Source organism: Mauremys mutica, chromosome 10 (assembly GCF_020497125.1).
Source record: "Mauremys mutica isolate MM-2020 ecotype Southern chromosome 10, ASM2049712v1, whole genome shotgun sequence".
Taxonomy (NCBI): Eukaryota; Metazoa; Chordata; order Testudines; family Geoemydidae; genus Mauremys; species Mauremys mutica.
The window spans coordinates 57,030,539-57,055,477 of NC_059081.1; the positions used below are offsets into that span (position 1 = coordinate 57,030,539).

Below are 24,939 nucleotides of genomic sequence, written 5' to 3' on the forward strand. Positions count from 1 at the left end.
AAGAATGAGAACATTGGTGTGTGGAAATAGGGCCATATAGAAAAATCATTCCAAATAAAATAGCAGAATTGAACAAAAATTAATGATAATGAGGTTTTCCTTTTTTGCATTTCTTGTATTGTCCAGGATCTGTTTATATTGGTTTTAGCTATGGTATTCATTTTCTTTCGTTGATGTTTAATTCCACTATACTAATAGGCTGAAGGGGGTTCAGAACGTTTTGTCAAAATAATGATCCGTAATCCATAAATCTTTACTAGTACTCAAATGCAGAACTATGCATGCCATGAGCTTTGCTTTGTACTGGGATTTACTTTGTGTGTATATGTATTTAATAAAGATAAGTTCCTCTCCTGTCTATTTGTCTTAGAGTTTTATACTGCTGCCCATCACAGCAGAATCCGAACTCTTTCCACATGAAATAGCTGGGCAGTAATTAAAGTGTCTAGCGGATTTTATGAAGTCTCTTACTCTTCTCCCTTTAGGGGTTACAGAAGACTCTGGTTGGTGTGAAGTCGTTTGTGTTTGTTTGTTTGTTTCATAGGGGAGGGAAGGAATGAAGGGCATGGCTTTGAATGTCATTCTGGTTAGGGCTGGAAAAGCTTTATCAAATATGAAGGCTTTGGAGTATTTCCTGAAGTGTGTCTCCTGCAGTTGCTGTTTTCATTGTGTGACTATTGTATTAAAATGCTCCATTTTACAAGGCTAGAATTTGAAAGTGTGCAACAGGTATAGAAATACTATAGCCACCTGCCATCTTACTCCATATATTTAAGGGCATGATACAAGGAGTGACTGAGAGCATTTTTCTGTTTCAGGAAATGTGTTTGGAAACCAGTATTGGATGGTAATGACCTGTTTAAATAAGAGATAGAAAGAAAGAAAGAAAGAAAGAAAATTCTTTCTTTCTTATAGAAGAGGTATAGCTAGACATACAGTGACATTTCAGAACCAGAAATTTGAGTGAGAGATGCTGTGAAGAGGCAAAGCATTTACACTGACATTGAGGCTGAAAAGCTTTTCCATCACGCTTTTTGTACTGTATGTTTAGTGTATTTAATATTCAGTGCTTGCATTAACTCAAACAATACAGGTTTCAGAGTAGCAGCCGTGTTAGTCTGTATCCGCAAAAAAAACACTGCAGAAAAATCTTTACTAAAGGTCTTGCTGCAATTGTGTTTCTTTTGTGCTATCACTGGTAATTAAAGCAACACCCTCAACTAGTTTTAGCTCCCAAATTTAGGGGCAGTTCTGCTGCCCTTGCTCTACAAGCAGTAGCACTGGGATCAATGAGATCACTTGTATAGTATGGTGCTTCTGAATAATAGGGTATTGGAATCTAGCCTTTGGAATTTAGACCTAATCCTGCAGCCCTTATGCAGGCAAAATCTCCTTTGCAGTCAGTGGAAACTTTTCTTTCAAGAGGACTATACCAGGACTCCTCCCCCCCCCCCCCCACCACCTTTTTTTTCCCACACAAAGGGTTTACAGAATCTTATAGGCCTAATTCTGAGCCTTCAAGCAAAGCTAAAGTACAAAAGTTTTGCCTATAGGAACTATGAGAGAGTTGGGGGTAAATGGAATCTTCTCTCTAGTCTGCACATACCTGGGCCACATGCGTAGCTAGCAAGCCACACAGCTATAGCTGAAAGCGGTGAGCAGCAGCAAACATGGTACAGTACTCCTCGCATATGCAAGTTTGTGGCCAAGTGGATCTGTGCTGCATTGCCTTGTCCAGATGTCTGGCACACTATATTTCCTCCTTCCGTGGTGAGCTGTGGAATTTGCAGCAAAGAGATCCATGGAAGTGAAATCTTCCAAAATGTTTGAAGGGTGTGTCTTTTGCTCCTTCTGTACCGTGCCTATTTTTCATTACTTTTGGCCTTTCCACCTAGCACAGCTCAATTTTTGGCCCAATATAAATAAAATTTGCTTGTGCAATGTTGCAATTCGTATGCTCTTATTGCCCCAGCTACTGAAGTCATGTGATATCTGGCCTTACTTTTTCACTAAAAAAAAAAATGTTACTAGCTCTCTGGGTTGTGGAGAAAAGCTTGAAAATGTGAATCCTAAAGGCCCCAAAACTAAGAAGCAAATGAAAAGATCCCCATTGTAAAAAACCTCATGATTTTTAAACCCCATGTCATAATTTTGGGGACCCCAACTCATGATATTTGAATGCTTGGAGTTGGAAACGCTACTTACTTAAAAAAAAAAGGGGGGGGGCGTTATTTTGATGTAAATGTTGTCTTGCTATGTTGTAAACTCACAATATCACTGGAGTAGGACTGGACATCCAGAAAATGAAACTGACTAAAGTAAAGTGAAACCAACCTGTCTGTTTCAATTGTCTGAGCTGAGTGAAATGCAAAAATAAGCAAAAGGCACAAATAGTGAAACATAAATTAGATTTTTTTCAACTTCTTACAGCCATAGGCCCCAATCTGGCAAAGAATACACTTGTGCTTAACTTTAAATATATAAGTAATGGGGATTACTCCCATACTTACAGTTAAGTATGAGTATAAGTGTTTGATGGATCAGGCCCCTACTAATCTGTTTTTCCAATTCAGTTTTATTAGTTATTAGAAAAAATTACAAACAAGGCCTTCAAGGATCCTGCAAAACCTAGGGGTGGGTGGGTGTAAATTTACATATCTGAGAAGTCCTATTAATTTCAGTAGGCCTATTCACAGCCATAAAGTTACTTGTCTTTTCTTGCAGAATTGGGACTGAGGCAATTTTTCAATGTCTGGAATCACAAAGTTAGCACATACAAAAATATCTGTCAGTTAAATAAATCAACCCATTCTACAAAAGAGTTTTACTATTGTAAGTTGCTATTAATAAAATGAATAAAGAATATTTTTTAAAACTCCATGAATTTTATAGTATATTTTCCCTTTAAAATATATCATTCATATTTCACTTATGTAACAAATAATACTAAATGGACAAGTCTCTTATACATGTTATTTCAGCTATTTGCCTCTGGAGAGAGTGAATGAAAAATACTTCATTTTGACAGCTGTAATATGCATATTAATGAAAAGTCTGAAGTGCAAAAGAATGATTCCACTTGTAAAAGTCAGTATCATAATAGTTCACGATTTTTTTTTTAAATCCTCTTTTCAGGGCATGTTAGTTTTGTATGGCTTGCCATGCCTTTTTGAAGTAACTTGCAATTGTAAAATAGCTGAATCAGCATCACATCTGTCAGTAGACATTGATAGTCATAGTAAAACACACAGCAAAGGGGACGGGGAGGACTAGCTTGGTGCTGTATTAAGTTTTCGTAGCTAGTTTAAAATTGAATTGGAGCATTGCTACAAAGAAAAAATATTGGGTATGTAATTTAGCAAATTGAATCAGCTAATTTAATTTCTTTAATTTTAAAAGCATTGTTTAGCACACATCTTTGAAGCAGTATAAACAGAAAGAGGTGTTTAAAGAGAAAGTAAATAAAAAGAACTAAGGCTGTCAGGTGATTAAAAAAATTAATTGCGATTAATTGTGCAATTAATCGCACTGTTAATAATAGAATACCATTTATTTAAATATTTTTGGATATTTTCTACATTTTCAAATATATGGATTTCAATTATAACACAGAATACAAAGTGTGCAGTGCTCACTTTATATTTATTTTTATTACAAACATTTGCACTGTAAAAAACAAAAGAAATAGGATTTTTTAATTCCCTAATACAAGTACTATAGTGCAATCACTTTAGCATGAAAGTTGAACTTACAAATGTAGAATTAAAGTTTTACGTTGTTTTATTTTTGAATGCAGGTTTTTTTGTACATAGAGCCTACAAGTCCACACAGTCCTATTTCTTGTTCAGCCAATCATTCAGACAAACAAGTTTGTTTACATTTGCAGGAGATAATGCTGCCCACTTCTTGTTCACAGTGTCATCTGAAAGTGAGAACAGGCATTCTTCTTCGAGTGATTGTTCATGTCCATTACACATTAGGTGTGTGTGCGTCACGTGCACGGACATTGGAAACTTTCTCCTTAGCGGCTCCCGTCGGGCCGGCAGGAAGACCCCCGCCAGAGTGGCTCCTCATGTTGGTGCATATATACCCCTGCTGACCCGACCCCCCTTCAGTTCCTTCTTGCCGGAGACTCCGACAGAGGGGAAGGAGGGTGGGAAGTGTAATGGACATGAACAACACATCTCGAAGAACAACAGTTACGAAAAGGTAGGTAATCGTTTTTTCTTCGAGTGATTGTTCACGTCCATTACACATTAGGTGACTCACAAGCTTACCATAGGAGGAGGGTAGGAGTCATGGAACAATTTGATTGAAGCACAACCCTGCCGACTGCCGCGCCCTCTCTGGCCTGATTATGGACTGCATAGTGGGCTGTGAAAGTGTGCACCGATGACCAGGTGGCTGCTTTACAGATCTCCTGGAGCAGAACCTGTGCCAGGAAAGCTGCTGAGGATGCTTGAGTCCTAGTCGAGTGAGCCGTGATCGCCGGGGCTAGCACCTTGGCGAGCTCATAGCACGTGCGGATGCAATCCACAATCCACGATAATATCCGTTGTGCCAAGACAGGAAGTCCTTTCATTCCTTCCGCAATGGCGACAAACAACTGTGTCGACTTGCGGAAAGGTCTAGTCCGCTCCAGATAGAACGCCAGTGCCCCATGAACATCCAGAGTATGCAGGCTACAGTGACTCGGGTCCGTGTGCGGTTTGGGAAAGAACGCTGGCAAACAAATGTCCTGCCCCATATGAAATTGCGAGATTATTTCAGGGAGGAATTTAGGGTGTGGCCTAAATTGCACTTTGTCTTTATAAAAAACTGTATAAGGGGGCTCTGAGGTGAGGGCCCTCAGCTCGGACACCCTCCTTGCGCACGTAATGGCCACCAAAAACGCCACCTTCCAGGAGAGGTGAGTGAAAGAGCAAGTGTGTGTGTGATCGTTCAGGAAGCCTTAAGACCGACCCAGTTCCCTATCCTGCCCACGGGATGTCATTGAGACTGCTCACCTGCTTAAAGTTACGCTCATGCGTAAGTCTTTGCAGGCTCTGCACTCTAGTGAGAAGTCGTCACTAAACCTGTAAATTAATCTTTTTCTTACTATTTCTCCTCTTCACAGAGATTATACTCATCTGAATAGAGATGGCAGAAATCAGTTCTCCTGCAAATATCAAGGAAAAGGTAGGCTCGAATAATTCATACAGTGCAATCTGTACAATCCTAAACTATATTTACATACGTATTGATCCCCTGATCTTGCACATATCTATTCAACATGCTTAACTTTACCATAAATTGATTTCATGCATAAAGTTAAGCACACACACAAGTGTTTGTAGGGTCAGGTCTGAATGTTGGCTGAAGAAAAATATCTTTATTTTTCTGTGAGAAAACAAAATTTGTCATTTAGATTTCTGTTATTCCCCTACATGACATTACACACTTAGAAACTCCCTTACTGACACATGAAGGGATACCATTCCCTTGAATATCATGTTTCTGTTTTAAAGTGATGTTCCTACTATAGTTACAGGTAATATCTAAAGTTACAATAATTGAAAAGTTAGCAAACAAAATATTTTTTCTGTTTGTCAGTTTGTGCATTTGACAGTGCGTGTATGTATGTCAATGTCACTGTTTCTCCTGCTTAGTGGTAGATCCTCACTAGCCCTGCACCCCTTTGTAAGGGACCAAGGGCCATAAGGCACATCATTACTCTCTTGCATGGGTAATCTGTATACGTGTTGCAGCACTGCAAGGGAAGCAGGCTCTGAGCTGCTACTCACATCCCCCCTCCACCAGAGATGGGGAAGAAGAAGCAGGGCTGGATAGAGTCCTGTCTCTGTTCCCCACAGTGTGTGATGGGTGGAAATGATGTATGCTGTGCCTGGTATAAACTCAGCACAGGACACTTCCTACATGTAGCACAGAGAAGACCAGAAGACAGGCTGTGACCTCTTGCCACAGGTCAGTCATAAAGTGAGGATCTAGCCCAAAGTCCGTTTCTTTTTCCCTGAGAAGGACTTAGCCAATACCAATAGGAAAGCAGGAAAAAAATACAGAATTTTTTTAAAATGCTGTAACAGAAACTAGATTTTTTTGAAAGTCATCAGTTTAAAAAAGTTCAGATTGGCAGTGCCCCTTTAATATCAGAATATTTTTGTGGGATGCTATTTGGAAAAGTGAGGTGGAAGTGCAGAAAGGGCCAAATTGTGGCCTGATTTATACCCCGTGTGTAGTTTCATTAAGACACAGTTTCAAGTCAGGAGTAAGTGCATGTTAAAGTCAGTAGTGTCCATTGCTGTCAGGTAAATACTCCAGGCATATACAGGTGACTTCAGGTATAATAGAGGTGTCAGTGATAGCAGCATTACGTCTCTTGCCTTCACAGGAGTTGCACAAGGTATAAAGAAGGGCAGAGCTTGGCTCAAACAGTAGTTTGAATAAACTATTCCCCAGAATAAAGGGGACAATGCAACAATGAAAAATACACACAAGCCCCATCATATCATAAGACGCAGCTATGGCCCATTGCATACCCTTCAGGGTGGTGAGAATGTGAAGTCGCTCTCTTATCCTTGAGGTTGCCAAAGGAAAGAGAGAAAATATAAATTTGAGAGTTTGGATTCCTGGATGAGCGTTTTTTTCCCAGCTGATGTAAAATGATTTGTTTAGCACAGGAAAAGTTTGTCCTAGGTTCAGTTCTGCAATTCAACAATTTGGTTGAACCAGCAATAGGAAAAAGTGATTTGACGCCAGAAATGCATGGAACCAAGGTACTGTAAATGCAGCTCTCCCACAAAGTGGTAGAGAGTTCAGGAGTAATATAAACTGTGTAACAGAGAGAAGAAATAGGAATCTGGGGCAAGTAATCATCTGTTTAGGTATATGGCCTTTTATCTCAGCATTCATAAATAGAGTAATCAGCATTTCATTCCAGTAATACACATCACTTGCAGGTAACTTAGATATTGCCTTTAGTTTCTAAAGGCTTGATGAACCAGGACAACTGCTGATCCTAAAGTCTTTCTGAGTGAGCTTTTACAGATTATTAATGAAAGAGCCTGATAAATAGTCACATATTAACTCATGCCCACTATATGTCAGTGGAGCTGCTGAGTAAACAACGTATGCAGTAATGGCTTAGATTTGGTATAGAAGAGAGAATGAGTTCGTGATGAGTGTTCTCCCCTTGTCCAGCAGTTTGTCTCCCCCTTTCTGTTTGCTTCTCTTCAAATTTGTTTCCTTTCCTTCATATTGAACCTCTTTGCTTTATAGCCCCCAATGGGGAATCATTTGTTTTCTGATGTGCACAGTTGGGTGCCTGTTTTTCAGAATTCATGTTTTTCTTAATTCATGTTTATTTATTGGTGGAATACTCATCATACTCGAAAATTTGCATGTCAATATGAATGTATATTTCAACGAATGAGGATCTTCCTTAGACCTTGATAGTCTGGAGTTCAAGTTACTCAGTATTTAATGCCTTTTTCAATGGAAAATTATGTCAGTAAATCCCATCTCTTCGTGCTGGGCAATTTACAGTAATTCCAAATACACAATTCAGTGAATCAATCCAAGATCATTTACCATGTGACTTAAATTTCAACTCGTTTGTTCCTGTTTTGCCTTAAATTAAGAATGAAGAAGTGCAGCGTTGGAAGAAACAAAAGAAGAACTCTCACTGACTCTAGAAATCTGCAACCGCAATAAGGCACTATATGTTGGGTGTATCAAGTGGTTTTTGTTTGGTTGGTTATTTTTTCAAAATCATCGGTTATATATGTGTACAGATTTTTAAAGCAAGAAACTTATTGGATCGGTACATTACATTAAATAGTTACTTTTTTTGTATCGTTTTTTCCATTAACATTCAGTGTTACTAAATCCTCATGCCAAGGGGGAACGAGGTTAACAGCAGTTGCATCTTATTGCTTGTTTTCTACTATGGAAAATAAAATTTAATGACCCACTAAATGATGGCCATGATACATCTCATTTTGCTGAAAATACACCAAGCGCATTCAGCTGTTTCTATCAGACAATTCTAAAGGCATATCTAGTTATTGGAAATCTGAGCAAAGAAAAAAACAAATTTGCCTGGCTGACTTGATTTTAATTTTATTCACAACTATATTTTTAAGAAATAAAACAGATCATCAGTTGTATGCACCAGAGGATGTGGATATAAGAAACTATTATACACCTTTACTGTAATCTAATCATAAAACCCAAGGTCATACTCCTTTCCCACTTAGAAAACTAAAATTCATAAAGCAAGAAGCAGTCACAAACACCCATTGCAGCAGGATAAATGTGATGAGTCTGATATTTACTTTTTGTTGTATTTTTTGGGTAACTGAGAAAAACTAAAACAATATTGATTTATTTAATCTCCTATCCTGGGCTTTGGACATCCCTTGCCATTAATTATGTTAAAAAAGTTATTAAAATAGTTACAAAACCTAAACAGCAGTGCATTTCCCTCCCCATTCTTCCTTCCCACCCCATCTCTGGTAGATCATATTATGCATCCAGGCCCTGATCCTGTGAAAATTCACATAAAGTCAGAGAGACTATGTGCACACACAAACTTACTCTTGTGTGTAAGTGTTTGCAGGCTTGTGGCTAAGCTCTCCATGCCTTACATTTCATTCCCCAAAACCAAAATACAGTCCAAAACCCATGAGGTTTAGCAGTAGTGGGTTTAAAAATGGTTAATCCAAATGGTGTCCATCCCCATGAAAAGTGCCGTCTCTATGACCAGTCACTAGTTTTTTCTAGGAAATACCATCTTTATTGCCATTTTACAAGTTGTTTGGAGACTAAGACCAAAATTTTCAAAGCAGGGTACCGAAAGTTAGACTATTAAATTCATATGGGCTCCTAAAGACGATAAACATGGCCTGATTTTCAGAGTTCTGAGTGAATGTTACCATTGCTGAGATACACTGTGATATTTCTGTAAATAATTCATAGTTTCAGCCAAAATAGTTAGTACATTTAGTCTGTTACACGTCTTATTGTATAACACTTTTTCCTGAGAGATTTGCATAAGCATTGGCCTGCAAAGCCAGGCAGCCCAATGAAAATTTCCGTAGCTAGTGAAGACTGCTGCAGTTGTGCTATTCCAAAGCTGTTCTGATTTAATTCATCACATTTGGGGCAAAGTGGGCCAAAATCAGCTCTCTGTCTCATTGCTTTAACTCCAGAATAATTCCTTAGTGGAGATACACTCACAGTAAAGCAAAGTGCACTGCCAGTGAACCCCTCTAGAAGAAACAGACGCTCGGTTTCTGGGGTGATGGAGCCCTCTGAGCAGGAAAGAATGAGAATAGGAGGTACAACTGAGTGTGTAGTGTATTCATATGGTACTACCACAGCATGGATCAGTGGAGGTGCTCAAGCTGGGTTTTATAGAGACGAAGTTTGCAGAGGACCATTCTATGTGACAGAGACTCACTTTGTTCTTGGTCCTAAATAATCAGGATTATTTAACCTTCAGGGCATGCTGCAGGGCCCATCTTCTCTCTCTATCGCTCCCTTAGCTGAAGAGGTTAAGGCAAGATGGATGTGATTGTTTCTGAGGAATGGAGGTTTTGGTGAGGCAAAATATCTCTTTTGGGGTTGTGTTGAGGGCAGAGTTTTGCTGATGTTTTTCTGGGGGTTTGGTCACAGTTTGGTTTTGATTGTTTTGTCATTTAAAATGTCAGAGGTATCCATAGTACCAAACAGGTGTCTTTGTGTGGTAAAGCACAACAAATAAATGTATTTAGATACATTTGCTGGTATTTAAAACGTAACAAGAATGTGAACAAAGGGCTGTGAGATGGCAGTAGGGTGACCAGATGTCCCGATTTTATAGGGACAGTCCCGATTTTTGGGTCTTTTTCTTCTATAGACTCCTATTACCCCCCACCCCCTGTCCCGATTTTTCACAGTTGCTGTCTGGTCACCCTAGATGGCAGGGGTAGAAGAGAACTCATCACAAGTGAAAGTGGTAAGAGAAGCATTTAGAGTGAAAACTGCCTTTGAAAAGTTAGACAGGCCTTTAAAAAGTGTATATATAGATTTCCATCCTTAGAGTGACCCAGTTTTTCTGAGAGAGTCCTTTTTTTTCCACCTGAAATGTCCCAATGTTTCATTCCATTCATCCAAATATTTGGTTTTATTATAAATCCAAAATATTTGTTGAAGACATATTGCTGTATGAAGCAGTATTTGCTCAGTATTTACCAGAAACAAACAATCCAATATCACGAGTGTTGAGTGTGATGAACAGTTTTCTGAGTGAAGAAAAATGTCAAATGAGTATGGACGTTATCAAAGCTTTTCTTTTGTTCAGAGTGAATGTTAACAACACTTGCTCAGTGTCTTATGATAAACTTATTCATATACTTAAGCTACTGGAAAAAGTTCTCTACCCTGAGAAATGTGTACATGTTGCTTTAGGGTCAGATGCTAGCTGCAGCAGCACGAGCCCATTTATTTTTAAATGGACTTTTGTAGGAGTAATCCATGACCTTAAAAAATGGTTGCTATAAAAGTGTTATCTTCTCCTGCATTATGGCTAAAATGCCTGGACTCTGGAATCCAGTAGAACCCTGCAGGGGTCCCCACTAGAAGATCCCATTGCAAAAATTGGGGCATTAGTCTGAACCACACAGCCTTGTCACTAGCATGCATTAAATAAATATGGAAGACATGCCTCTGTACTCACAGATACCCATATTTTTAGAATCAGATCAGCGCATGTCTAGGAGAATCTACTGAGTTTAATCTTTAAAGTGAAAAAAATCCAGTATTGATTTTAGCACTGTTCAGTGGGGTTGAAACAAAATTGGTTGTTAGCTGGCTTGTTAGTTATCAAGATCAGGCATATATCAGGATGGTAAGTAAACACTTTAAATTAATTGACCATAGTAGTAACTTTTTTCATGGGGATTGTGGCAGCTATGTACAAAGGTTTCAGAACAAGCATGAAGTGTGAGCTTTCAGCTAAGTAATTTAGTTTATCATTTTGTCAGGAGTGTATAAACTAACTCAGCGAACCCCAGAGATGTTACTTATTCCTCAAAAACTTCCTCTTTGGGGAAGATGCCATGAGGGAGGGAGTAGAAAAGACAGAAGAAAATAGGCCGTAATTACTGCCTAATGCTTATTAACAGCAGTATTGTTAAAGTTGCCTGGAGACCAGTCGAGACTAGACAGGAACCTGAAAGACCCAAAAGAAAAAATGAAAATGTCCGCATTGGTTTCTGGTGGAGATATGGACTTTTACTGGTACTAGACTGCTTTCACTGTTAGTTTATGCTATATTTATGTATTTTCAAGCTTGGATTATTGGGATAGCCTTATGAGACATGCATCTTGTTTCCATGAGGGTCTCAGGTGGACAGAAGCCACGTATGGCCAAATTTTCAGTGTCCTCCAGCCCTCTGTGGGCATGTCTCACACATCAAAGTTAACAGTTCTGTACTTTTAAAAAAAAAATCAGTTTACTCTTCTTTCCGTTGATTCAGGATTGTCTTCAGTGGGATTTCCCATATTTAAAACAAATCCTACAAAAAACAATTAAATTTGTCTGACAAGATTTGTTCTTTATAAAACTGGGGTAGAAATTAACTACCTTGAAGGGACTTGCTAACATTTTCCCCCTTTTCTGAATTTTGTTGCCACATCTGCTTTTTGCTGGTTGTTGGCACATCCCCAGTAATCCCTGAATTAGGGCTCAGTTCTGCATGTTATTTTGTGTGCACAAACCCCTGTGCCTTCATGGACTACCATTAACTTGGTCCCTGATTCTGTAAAACCTTTAAATATGTGCTTCGGTCTCATTGACTTCAGTGTGACTTAAGGACATGTCTAAAGATAAGCACATGCTTAAGGTCCCAAGTCAGCAAAGTATATAAACATGCTTAACTCTGAGCATGTATTTAAGTCTATTCAACAAAGCACTTAAACCAACAAGATTTAAACACATGCTTACAATTAAGCATGTGGTTAAGTGCTTTGCTGAATCAGGGTCTTAAATTGGGCTGTGTATTGATGCTGGGGTCTGTGTGCAGTCACTTTTAGGACTTGGGGTTTGTATTTTATGTTTTGATTGTTTTTAGGGGAGTGGTTTAAACTGAAACACAGAGTAATTAGCTCTTGCAGCATGATCTCAAGGAGAGCAAACTCAGGCTCCTTCAAACCAATGTGGAAACCTGCTCTGTGTCTAGGCCCCAAATGTAGCTACTGTCAGCAAGAGCATCCCAGCTGATCTCATCTGCCAAGATGGAACACATTAAAAAGTAATTGTCAGTGGTTCAGCAAATTTGTTAACTAACCCCTTAATGCCCCATAATACCTGTCCTGCAACCACATGATGACATGGAATCATTAAAGATATTTAAAGTCCTTACATCTAGACCAAATAAAGACAGATGGTTATGAAATTAAAGACTGTTGAATAGTGCATAAGAACAAAGGTGCCAAATTAAGATAGCAGGGTCAACTGTAAATTTGGCATTTCCTAATTTATGAGTGCTTTACTTTGCAACTTGAATAATGTTCTTGTAGCGTGGAGGTTTTGTTTGGTATGTTAAGGACCATTATAAAGAGGATAGTAATCAATTGTTTTCCATGTTCACTGCAGGTAGGACAATAAGTAATAAGCTTAATCTACAGCAAGAGAGATTTAGGTTAGGTGTTAGGAAAAACTTTCTAATTATAAAGATAGCTAAGGACTGGAACAGGCTTCCAAGGAAGGTTGTGGTATCCCTGTCATTGGAGTTTTTACAAACAGGTTAGACAAACACCGGTCAGAGATGGTCTAGGTTTACATGGTATGAGCAAGGTCCATTCCAACTCTACATTTCTATGATTCTGTGGTGATTCATGGAGTCATTACAAATATTTGACTTTCCGTTAGTCTTACTTTTAATATTTTTTCATCTTATGGTCAGGTTCTGTTGAATAGGAAAATATTCTGAGTTCTCTCAAATAAAACAAGGAAATACCAGTATTAATATAGATTAACTGTAAATGTTTGGTTTTGCAAACTCTTAGGTATTAATGCTATTTCAGTGCTTATGAAAGAAACTATTTCCAACTTCTTGTGCCAATTTTTATCCTGTTTCAGTGACAACTATAATACAATTAATTTACTTTGTTTATTGATGTGAAATCATATAAAATATTAAATTGTTTCAACTATTCTGTCCCTTGCTACATATGTGTGTCATCTGGCAACATCCCAGCACCAGTCATGAAAGGGTTGTTTCAGTTTAGAACCCTTGAGTTGACCCAGTCTGTTATAATCCAAGGAGAATGTGGTTACACTTGAGACACATCTGCTTGCTGACAGAAAGCAGATTCTAAAAACGGCAACTAAATTACGGAATTTCAGTGATGCAAGAGTCTTGGACTGCAAAGAGCATTTTTTTCCCCCAATAAATTCACACAGCACTGTCTTCATTAACATAAAGGTATTAGTGATGCAGCAGCTGAATCAAATCATACCCAGATGAGAGTGGGATTCTTAAATCACTTTGAGCAGATCATTGTGAAAATTGTAGCCAAACCATGATTATGTACAAAATCTGTTAAAAAACAATGTAGGTTGTGAAGCCAAGCATTCAAAAGTTAGGAAATGCCAGATTTCTGGCTGCCCATGCAACCCCGGTGCTTCCATGCTGCGCAGTGTATGAGACACTGGATTCTATGGGGAAAAAAAGCAAGTGATCATGTAATTAAAGACTAGCGTAATACATACGCACATGGAGACCAAATTAAGATGATGAGGCAACTGTATATTTCCTAACTTTTGAGTGCATTACTTTGCAACCTGAATATTTTTCTTGCAGCATAGTGTTTTTGTATGTAATTTCCTAGGGTTTTTTTAAAAGAAGAATAAGATGAAACTCAGTTTTCAGTATGTATAGCTGTAAAAGCCCATTCTGGATCACTGTACCCTGAAGCTTCAGCATAGACTTTACCACTTGAGCTACAGGACTAACTACATTAGCTGGCAGCAGGAAAAGACTATTATCCCAGTGTGGCAGATAGACTACTGACACCACATGCTGGGTCCGGGGATGGGGGGAGCCCAGCTTGGCTCTCTTCTCTCCTGGGAAGTTGGCTGGGGACTGCTTCCCCATATGGTCCCCCTCAGAGGGGGATGGGATGCTGGGGCCATGTGCCAAGTCCAGGTGTATGGTCCCAGGAGGGAGAATCTGGCCTGGTTCAGCCCGTGCAAGCTGTCTTCCTGCTCTAGTAGCAACCCAGTGTTCCCAGTGCTTTGGCAGTGACATGGGCTGTGTTCTTTAGAATGGTCATGCTCAGCTATTATTTTGGCAGGCTCAGGAACACAAGTGAGAGAAGGGAAGTAGCAGGTTTTAATACCACACTATAGGGATCACTATCATCCCCCCTGCCCCATGCATTGAACCCTCTTCATAACTCAGTAAGATGAGGGAAAGTGGCACATACAACATGACTTCTGATATAGTACTCATTAGTACAGAAGAAGAGACTAATAAACAGGTGAATCTTTTTTTTTAACCGAGTTGATAGACTTGGACCACCCTAGATGGAACGATACAAGACAGGAGGAGAATAGAACCACCACATGGGGAAAAGGAAAAAGGAGAAAAGGTAGAAAAGGAAAAGGTAGAACTAGGCTCAGGGGAGAAGAGCAGCCCAAGTCTCCAAGAGTCCTGAGATTCTGCACCTAGGACAGGGCATGGGGAGGAGCTTAGGGGTCAGTTCATGGGACTTGGAGAACCAGAAGCTTTGGGGAAGGAGGAGGACAGGGGCCAACAACAGGGCTGACCCCAAGACAGAGGGGAAGAAAATGAGGCACATGGGCCTACACATTGTACATGGTGTGTGAAGATCTGTGGACTGAGACCAAATTGTGTGGACATTCCTTATGATTTCTGTGGGTCGAGGACGGACGGACCCAGAAAGGGGATCCTACAAGACTTCCCTGGGACAAACAGGAAAGTAGAGAGTCAAGTGCCTCCTACAAAAAGGGCAGGGTGTGAGGGGGAAAAAATGCTCTTGGATAGGGGGAGGAGTGTGACAGAGTACTGAGACCTAACAGATGGGATTGTCATGCTGTGTGTGTCACTCATAAGCCTAGAATGTCAGTTGGGTCAGTGGGCAGTGATGGAAACAACTACAAGCATGGTTGAGAGCACTTTGGGGGCAGAATATCACCAGCTTGAATCATCACTGGCCTCTGGTAGAACCCAATGGAATGTTGAAGTCCAAAGGTTCTGTGGCAGTTGGAATGTGACAGTTGATCAAAGAAGGTGGGAAGCTACATGGGGTAATAGAGGTGGCTGTGCCTCCAGCAAGGTGCAGCTCTGCACACAAACCTTGGGGAACATGTATAAACATCATCATTGCTCATGACAACACAGTGCATGGAAACAGAGAGAGCCCTCCATTTTTGGCTTTTTTTACAGACATGATTTTATCCATTACATCCATGCAACAGAATGTGCTTTTAGTTACTAATCCAAAAATAAGGTGTAAACAGATCTAAGATTCATTCCCTTAGAGAGCAGGCTAGTAATGAGTGCCAGATAATGCTTACACTGCAATAAGGCAATAATCAATATATGCAGGATTTCTCAATAAAATAGCTCAGAAAGCTGATTGGGAACAATCAGATTTTTTGGAACTGATCCCTCTCTTTCTGAAAGTGCTGCCAGTGGCCTCAGTTCATTTGTTTTTCTGAGTTTTTATATTCAATAAAGCTTGAGTAGCATAATCAAGAGACATATCCAATGTGTTTGACATAATTTTTATTTACTGTCAGCTATGTTGTGTAGGAATAAGAAATTAAACCATCAAGATGGTCTCCAGTGGAAATATTGTATTCAAAACCCAATAGAAGAGATCCTGAGTGTAAATTGATCCTGAAGTCAATGGAGCAATACAACTTTACACAGGTTGTGGATTCCATTGACTTCAGTAGAGTGCAGCAGGGATGTATTTGGCCCACCAGGTCATTGTTTCAAATACCAATAGTAAGATATTTAGTACTAAAAGTTTTTGGATCTTTGCTCTCAAGACTGCATTTATTATGAGTGATAAATCAGAGGACAAGCTTTATACATTCTCTTCGTTTTAGCATATGACTTCTTTTATTAATTAGAATACTTTGTAACCATGCAAGGAGCCCAATTAACATTACAAACCTTAATTAACAGAGCTTTGCCACACCCCTATGCAAGGTAGGTCTCTATTTTAAACCCTTTTTATAAATGGGTAAACCAGAGGATAGAGAAACTATATGACTTGTTCAAAGTCACACACTGTCAGTCTAGTTCTTTACTACAAAGTTTTGTTGACATAGCTATGTTAGGAGTGTGATAGAACAATGGCCCCAGCTGACAAAGCTATACAGGCAAACCCCTTGTGTAGATACAGGTATGCTGACAGAAGAGGGCTTCTGTCAGCATAGCTAACATCATTCAGAAAGGTGATGTTTCTACACGGGCAGAAGGACACCTGTTGGCATGTGCTATGTCTACACTAGGGATCTTCACTGGTGCAGCTGTACTGCTATAGCTATACCAGCAAAGGATTTGTAGTGTAGACAAAGCCTCCGAGTGGTATGTCCAGGAATAGAAACCAAATTCTATCAATGGAGTTACTCCAGATTTACACCAGGTGTAACTAACAGCAGGATTTGGCCTCAGGAGTCCTGACTACCAGTTCTAATCACTAGAAGCAATTGCTTGTGTTGGTTGCATACAGTGGTTCAGAAGATGTATAGTATTACAAAGAATGTATTACAAAACTGCAAGCAATTCAGATAAATATGCATTTTTTCCTGAATAACTTTATTTCATCTAAAGGAATATGCTAAAACTGCATATTTTCATCTTTTTTTTCCAGATCAATGCAGTTCGATCAATTGTTCCTAACAAAAGCAATAATGAAATAGTTCTGGTGTTGCAGCAATTTGATAACAATGTAGACAAGGCAGTTCAAGCTTTTATGGATGGTGAGTATACTGTACATATCTCACTAAAGCATGAGGAATTAACACTAAATACTTTCTAGTTGCCTGAAATGTGGGCTGTAATTCTGTTGAAATGTCAAGAACCATGACTGCTTGTCTGTACATTTTTTGTTAATTCCTAGTCATTTTCACCTTCACTCCACCAGTGTTGCCAGCCTGAACTGCCTAATTATTTACTTCTCCCTGTCTTTCCACTTTTTACCACATCATTCTTTATGTGTGGGACTCCCTCCTCGATCTATTCTGTAAAGTCACTTTCCTCCGCTCCTTTAACTCTCTCCTCAAAACCCACTTCCACCCTGACACTTACAGGAAATTGCCACCCAATAGTAATTAGGATGAAGGCAAGTGCGGATCACTGGTAATTATTTACTTACTTATATTTTTTTTAAAAAATTTAAATGATTAATTTAGGCACATACAGCCCATATGTATTACACACATTCTCCTTCTCCTCCTTGCCTCTCTTGTTTGCTACATTTATTTGTCTTACCTTGTCTTAAATTAGAGAGAAAGGATGGTCCAGTGGTTAGGGCACTAACTTGTGACTCAGGAGCCCCACGATCAATTCCACACTCCATCGCAGACTTCCTGTATGATGATGATCAAGTCGATTATCTCTGGACCTCAGTTCCCCATCTGTGAAATGGGGATCGTAACATTTCCTTACCTCACAGTGGTGTTCTGAGGATAAATACATTAAAGATTGTGATGTGCTCAGATACTATAGTAATGGGGGCATATAAATCAGATGGATAGATAGATTGCAATAATATCTTTGGGGAAAGAATGGTCTCTTATTGTGTGTTTGTACAGTTGGGCCCTGGCACTGATAGGATCCTTTGGTGTTATTGCAATATGTAGAAATAATTGTTTTTCGTATCCTATTTCAGCCTTTCAGAGATTGCTTCTAAACATTGACCAATAAAGAAGATAGAATATGTGGTTTGAAAAGCTACAATGTCTGTAAATATAAAGTGAATGAAAACATAAAAATGAATATATCAGAAGAAGGTTACTAATGATAAAAAGCAAGGATGGTTCTGAAGCAAATGCCAAGATCCCCTGAACTTTGTGTGTGTGTGTGTGTGTGTACTGAAATTTAAACATAGATTTGAATTTTGCAAATAGCCTTTACCTTTATAATGGACTGAACCACGTCTCCAGTGAAACGTTGGAGCATTCCAAATCTGGAGCCAGCTTCAAATTTTACAGCTTGATCCCATCTCTAATGATAAATGAAGTCATTTGTATTTAAATAACACTCCTTATGTAACACTAATATATTTGAGTTCTCATTTAAGTCCTTTGATTTGTAAAAAACTATTTTTTCTATGCTTGGCACACCATTAGAAAATCCTGTCAAATCTCAGGGTGTTAGAACTGCTTTAAGAGTTACTGTATGTTTACTGGTTTCAAAAGGCCTAGGCATATTCAAAAACAAACAGCAGCAGCTGGGTGGTCTATGTAGCCTGATTTCAATATAACCCATAGAGACATTATGAGTATCCCACTGTGTTACTCACTTTATATACATGTTGCTTAAAAAGGAGATATTTATAGATGTAGGTATATATAGATATATATTTCTGTTTTAGGATAACTGTCTAAAATATATGGTCCAAGAAGCATCAGTCAGCCTGAGCCAGAAATTATATACCAAGATACAGAAAGCAAATGTAAACACAAAAACTATATACACATGCATCAAAATTCTTCCATCAGATCCCTACGGTGCAGCCTGATACAGGCATCCTACTCTCCATTTATCACTTGCATTGACAACAGTTGGATTTTGATACATTTAGCAGGTACAGGAAATCAGAGTCTATATCTGCCCCAACATGGATCTGGGTGAATGAATTAAATCTAATTATCACATTTTTTTTTCATTTTAACTAGCTACAACAATTTCTCCTAGTTGATGTATGGCCTGGGGAAAGTAGGGAATTTATTTTATTTTTGTGCTTCATGGTTATTCAGTATTATACAGTGTGAGGTTGCTGTTTGTTTTATTTATGTGGACCTGTCGTGTTTTAAATAATTGTCATAGGCATGAGTGCTGAGTAGGTGCCTCCTTGTCGTTTTAAAAGCCCAAAGAAATAAAGCAAATAAATGTTGTTAATTCCTAATGACACTTATTTTTACCCAGTCATACAATTTACCACAGATATGATGGATTCATTTAATGTGTGTGACATTACTTGAGTCATTAGATTGTGCCCAGTACTAGTCTATATACATTAAGGAACAATCCTACATCTACAGGGATATGTGTTAGATGAACTGAAAGGCCTTTTCTGTCAATAGATTTTTTTTAAAGGGTTGTCCAGAGTATACATAAAAAGCACATAATTGTGTGGTGTGTTATAAAAAGTTCATTGGCATATGTTTGGATGACCATGTTTTTGATGAGTGAATTAGGCAGATCATCCTAAAAGAGTGCCAATAAAGCCTTTTTATTTCACCATCATGTCTTCTGAATATGACAGATATTTTACAGGAGATATTGGAGTAAAATGTTAAGTTTTTAAATATTTTTCTTTTTAAATAATCCTCCACCAGTGTACCAGCTAGGCTGTCTTAGAGAGAGAGGTAAGTACTGTTAGTAATGGACTAGGCTACCTTGATACCTTTGACCGCAATGAATCCTTAATTTAAAACACATGAGCAAAGCACTTAAGCATATGGTTTCAATGGGACTTAAGCAGGTGCTTTGCTGATTCAGGGCCATCAAGAGCATATATGCTAAGCAGCCTGCGTTCTATAGTCTAATGTGAAGCATAAGAGATTTCAAACCAGAAGATTATAGATACATTATATAGAGATACTCACCATATACAAGTTTGTGTCACTGTTTTCCTACCATAAATTTGTCTAATTTAGAGAATTTCTTAAGAAAATTTTTCCAATCTCCAAAATAGAATGATGAAAAAATACTAGTTATGATAGGGAGACAGGTAGATGCAAATAATAAAACTATGCATGAACTGCAAATCAAATAAATATGACATTGAGGAACATAAAAATTGAAATACAGCAGATAAATTGTTTCTCCAACATGTGAAACACTTGCAAAAAACAAATATTTTTTTATAGGAATCATTTCTGAGCACAGTTGTTTTTTATCACAGCCGAACTTTTGTTGAAGTATTTTTATCTTTTCCTACTGTAGGCAGTGCAGTTCAGGTACTAAAAGAATGGAATATGACGGGGAAAAAGAAGGTAAGGACTCACTCTTGAGAGTTAAAACATTAACACTATTTATCAGCGTTCTGTAGTAGAGTGTAGCAGCAATCATTGTTGCCAAATCTTGTGCTAATTTGCTAACATGATAAATGATCCACATCTGTATTTAAAAGGCTTCAAAGTAAATGTGCACCTTATTTTCTAATTCACCTCTGTTATCTCTCTGAATTGCTGCTCAGGTAGGGTTTCCAGGTCAGTAGGGTACACACATGGGAACTAAACTCAAGAAATACACAGAATGGCTCACCAAAATAGTACACATACACTGCAATATATATACCTATATATACCTATATTCTGGCCAGCAGCAGCCCCTTGCAGAATCTCCAATAACCACCCAAGGTAGGCTATGGCTGCCAGGAGTATGAATAATCTGTGTTGGGGCAATGTATAAGAATATTACCAAGTCAGGATCATGTAAATCATGCCCCAGATGTCTAGGACTGACCCTCACCACCAAATTGGTTCTCTAAGGGTTCCATCATGGACTACCTGTGGCCATGGATTCTCTAGTTTAGTGATTCTCAAACTTTCACACAGCAAGTCTCTGAGTGCAACCCCCCCTTATAAATTAAAAACACTTTTTTATATATTTAACACCATTATAAATGCTGTAGGCAAAGCAGGGTTTGGGGTGGAGATTGACAGCTCGTGACCCCCCACATAACCTCATGATCCCCTGAGGGGTCCCAACCCCCAGTTTGAGAACCCCTGCTCTAGTGCGCACCTGCCAGAATGAATCCTAGTGGTTTTGTTTATTTAAAGCAAACAACAAAATGCCATTGTGTACGTACTCACTAAACACTCTGCAAGGAATTAGTCACATTACGAGGTCAGTACTTTTGCTTTTGACAATTATGAACTGCTCAGCCAGTGTGATGGCAGACTTTTGTGGAAGCAGCACAGTTCAAATCAGGTACTTGAAAAGAAGCTTCTTATACTATGATGCGATCATGGTTTAAAAATGCAAATATTCCAGGCAGTGAAAAAATAAATGTGGTGTAGAATTCTAACTTCTGCTCCTATTTCATTTTATTTTTGTTTCGAACAATTTATATATTCAGTTGAACAGATAAAGCATATCACAGTACATCATGGTCTGTAAATATCATTACAGTGATTACAGCTTGTGAGGCTTTTTTCAGAACTGAAGAGAATGAACAATTTATTGCTCATATTTTGAGTTAGTTTGACCTATGCTGAGTAATGTTTCTGTCCTTGAAATATTTCTCAATTTAGGATAATAAAAGAAAAAGAAGCAAATCTAAACAGCATCAAGGCAATAAAGATATGAAAGAGAAGAATGATAGAACTGAAAAGGTTTCCCTAGAGCCTCAAGAGAGATATGGCTGCCATCTGAATGGATGTGACAAGGATAACTCTTCCAGTGACTCTGCCAATGAGAAATCAGAAGTCATTTCTCATGAGAACAAAAGCTGTGGATTCGAGGAGGTGGTGCAAGCACATCCAGACATCACAGGTCAGTGTGCTCTGCAGAAGGCACCTTTATAGCCAAGCCTGGGCCAAGCTAACATGCACAAAGAAGATTACACTGAAGTAATGTTGAATTTAATTTTAAAAAATCAAGCAGACAGCTGCGTTTGGGCAAAATAGGCCCTAGTCTTACAAGGAGAACCAAGCAGGAGGACCCCACAGGGGAACATTTCTCTTTGCAAGATCAAGACCTAAATGTCCTTATCTCAAGAGAAAAAAGGACGAAAGTCTAATTAGACTAGTTGAACGTGCCCCATCACCAGGCAGTATAGACAGTTGAGTGTATATGAGAGAGACAGCAGTGACAAGGTCCCACAAAGCAGTGACTCTGGCTTTAATGGGATGTCACATGATTCCCTTATTGCTTAGTCACAGCATCTTCTGCTTGTATTTACATACTGTAGTCCCTATCTAGGTGAATAGCTGCAAAACTCCCAGTGACTTCCCTGGGACCATCCCCTGGTCCTACTGCTGGGAGATTCAATCTGGCAGCTTCTCTGATTACATGCTGTTCAACCAGGATTTGCATGGTGTCTCTGGAACTCCTGGAGGCAGTGATGAAAGCCGCAGTCTCCCTCCATGGGGCTCTTTTGAAATGAGGTTTGTTTGTTTGTTTTTTTGTTACATCAGTGAAAACAAACCTCAGCCTTTTGGGGAGGATACTCAGTGAAAGCCTACATGCCTTTGCCTTCAAGTATCCTTCCATAAAGTTCATGTTTATTTTGATTGTACTTCTTGCTGATATGTTTTTCAACTCCTAGCATTTCAGAACTTCTGAAGGGCCTAGATCAATGCCACTGTTGTTGTTGTTCTTGCTAAATCTTAAGCAATATATAAAAGTTGCATTGCATTAAAGGAGCTTTCCTTGAAGTCACTTTGTTCATGATTACAAACATGCTACTCAAACAAAACTTTAAAGATTTATGCCAAATATATAGCTGTCCTGAAACTGATTCTGTGCTACTTATAGAACACTTTGGTGTTGGTGCCAACCTCTGGCCAACGAGATACAAATTCCAGCAAAACAGAATAGCTGAGCAAGGAACTCTGTCTTGAAAAAGAGATGCCTGGGTGAGGTGCAGCAATGTTCTTATATTTCAGCAAAGGCCCTCAATTCCTATAGCTAGAAATGTGTTGTGACTACGAAGTTCCAAATTTCCATATCAAAGTATAATTATCATTTATTCTGCAGTCTATAAATATTCATGTAGTATTATTTTCTCTGTAATATTTGGTAATGGCTACAAATACATCAAGCTGCCTCAGTTACTGTTTTGGAGGTGCCATCAAGGCTGAATTTTCGAAGTTGGTGAGGTGCATGAATACAGATACATATGCCTAAGGGGGGAGAGGGATAGCTCAGTAGTTTGAGCATTGGCCTGCTAAACCCAGGGTTGTGAGTTCAATCCTTGAGGGGGCCATTTAGGGAACAGAGGAAACAATCTGTCTGGGGATTGGTCCTGCTTTGAGCAGGGGGTTGGACTAGATGACCTCCTGAGGTCCCTTCCAACCTTGATACTCTATGACTTAAGTTTCCATGAAATTTTCAAAAAAATGGTGGATGTGAGTGCAAGGTAGCTGTGCTTTGAGGAGAGTGCCTATATTATTTGAGACGTTGTGTGTGGGGCCAAGGGGTTAGATGTTAGATGTTTTTTCCATCTCTTTCAGTTGATGCAAACAAAAATGTTACATGTATAAAATAAAAATGTAAAAAGTTTTAAGGATCCTTCTGTCTGGCAATTGCAATTAATGACATTGATTTCACAATTCTACTATAATTTTACATGTTAATATAAATGAAAGTATTAACCATATCCAAATATTATTAATTATTTAATAAACAAAAGTATAACTGCAAATTTTCTGCAGCAGAAGCAGATGCTTGCTTAATTCTACTATGTTACCGAAACATTCAAATTTAGGAAAATATCTTCCTGGCAACATTCTGAAATGGTCGTGGAAAGAGTTTCTCCTTTAGTTCACTTTCAACTTGAGCATGAGGTAATATGTTGATTCTATAGAAAAGCGCAGTAGCAGCCTTGTTTCGGTCAAAGAAGCAATATATATACATATTGCTAAACACATATAGAAGTTAAAGGAATGGTACACAGCAAAATGTTGAGTAGGTTCCCTTAGAGGTCAGCTGCCATACTCTTGTGGCTTCTGATCAAGATACATGGCATGCATTGAAGAGCTGGAAAACAGTTTGGAATTCAAACTAGCATTTCTAAGCATCCTGGTTTCAGATATTCCCTTTGTATTGTAATCTCCTTTGTTTTGTTTGTCCTTGCCTTTTTTTTTCACTTGCTTCTGTGTTTTCCAGTGTTCTTGCGTTCCTTTTCCATCAGACATTTATTAATGCTCTCAGTTCTGAGCTCTGCTCTGAGCAGTACATTTATTTGGTTTCCTGGACACTTGGTCCAGGGTCAGTTTCAGATAAGGGGGCATTTTAAATGTATTTCCAGCTGTTCAGGCCTGAAAATTATCATTTGAATGAATGAACTTAGGCAATGACAAGCCTGGTGTGACTTTGTGGACCACAGTTTTAGGCCAGAGGCCAGTGCGCCTATGTGGGTTTTCTGACATAGGGACTAGGATACACTCCCTGTTCCTATTCATGGAGTTTCCTCTGAATCATCCTGTCAGAGGCATGGGTCTAAGCAGGGCTTGTGGAAATGGAAGGGGAGTCCCTTCCGCAACCATCAGATGCTCATGATCTAATGAGGACATTGGGTTCTGCTCCAGGCTCATATGTCTCCTTACAGCTCTTTAGGCTCCCCTCAGCATGAGGTAGGTGAGGCTGCAGCATTAGCTCCCCTGCCTCAGCTTCCTGAGCCATGAAATCCTCAACACACAGAGGGGTTTCTGGGACCAGAAGGGAGAATGCAGCAAAGCTGGTTGTCTCCCCTCACACCACATTCTACTATCCTACCTGTTGTGGTGGAAGGTAACCTGTTGACCACTGTCTTTACCTGACATTTGCTCACCTAGTGGTAATGCTATTACTGCTGAACACAGCCCATTGCTCTTTAGTTGAGGTGCCTTTTTTTGGTTGTTTCTTTAAGAAAATTTTTTTAAATTGGTTTCAGAGTAGCAGCCATGTTAGTCTGTATCCGCAAAAAGAACAGGAGTACTTGTGGCACCTTAGAGACTAACAAATTTATTTGAGCATA

At 39.0% G+C, this 24,939-nt stretch overlaps 1 protein-coding gene across 8 annotated transcripts in view; it reads left to right on the forward strand.

Annotated features, from left to right (window-relative positions):
• Positions 1-24,939, forward strand: part of SPATS2L (spermatogenesis associated serine rich 2 like) — a 130,579-nt gene that overhangs the window by 55,423 nt on the left and 50,217 nt on the right. For 3 of the 8 annotated variants that reach the window (XM_045032282.1, XM_045032280.1, XM_045032281.1), the window contains 4 exons: positions 5,117-5,178; positions 16,897-17,005; positions 20,199-20,248; positions 21,512-21,752. In XM_045032282.1, the coding sequence (XP_044888217.1) occupies positions 5,140-5,178; positions 16,897-17,005; positions 20,199-20,248; positions 21,512-21,752 (439 nt within the window). In that variant the 5' untranslated portion in view covers positions 5,117-5,139. Of the gene's footprint in view, positions 1-5,116; positions 5,179-9,973; positions 9,998-15,266; positions 15,346-16,896; positions 17,006-20,198; positions 20,249-21,511; positions 21,753-24,939 lie in introns of those variants that run through there. The other 5 variants (XM_045032288.1, XM_045032283.1, XM_045032284.1 and 2 more) reach the window with 5 other exon arrangements.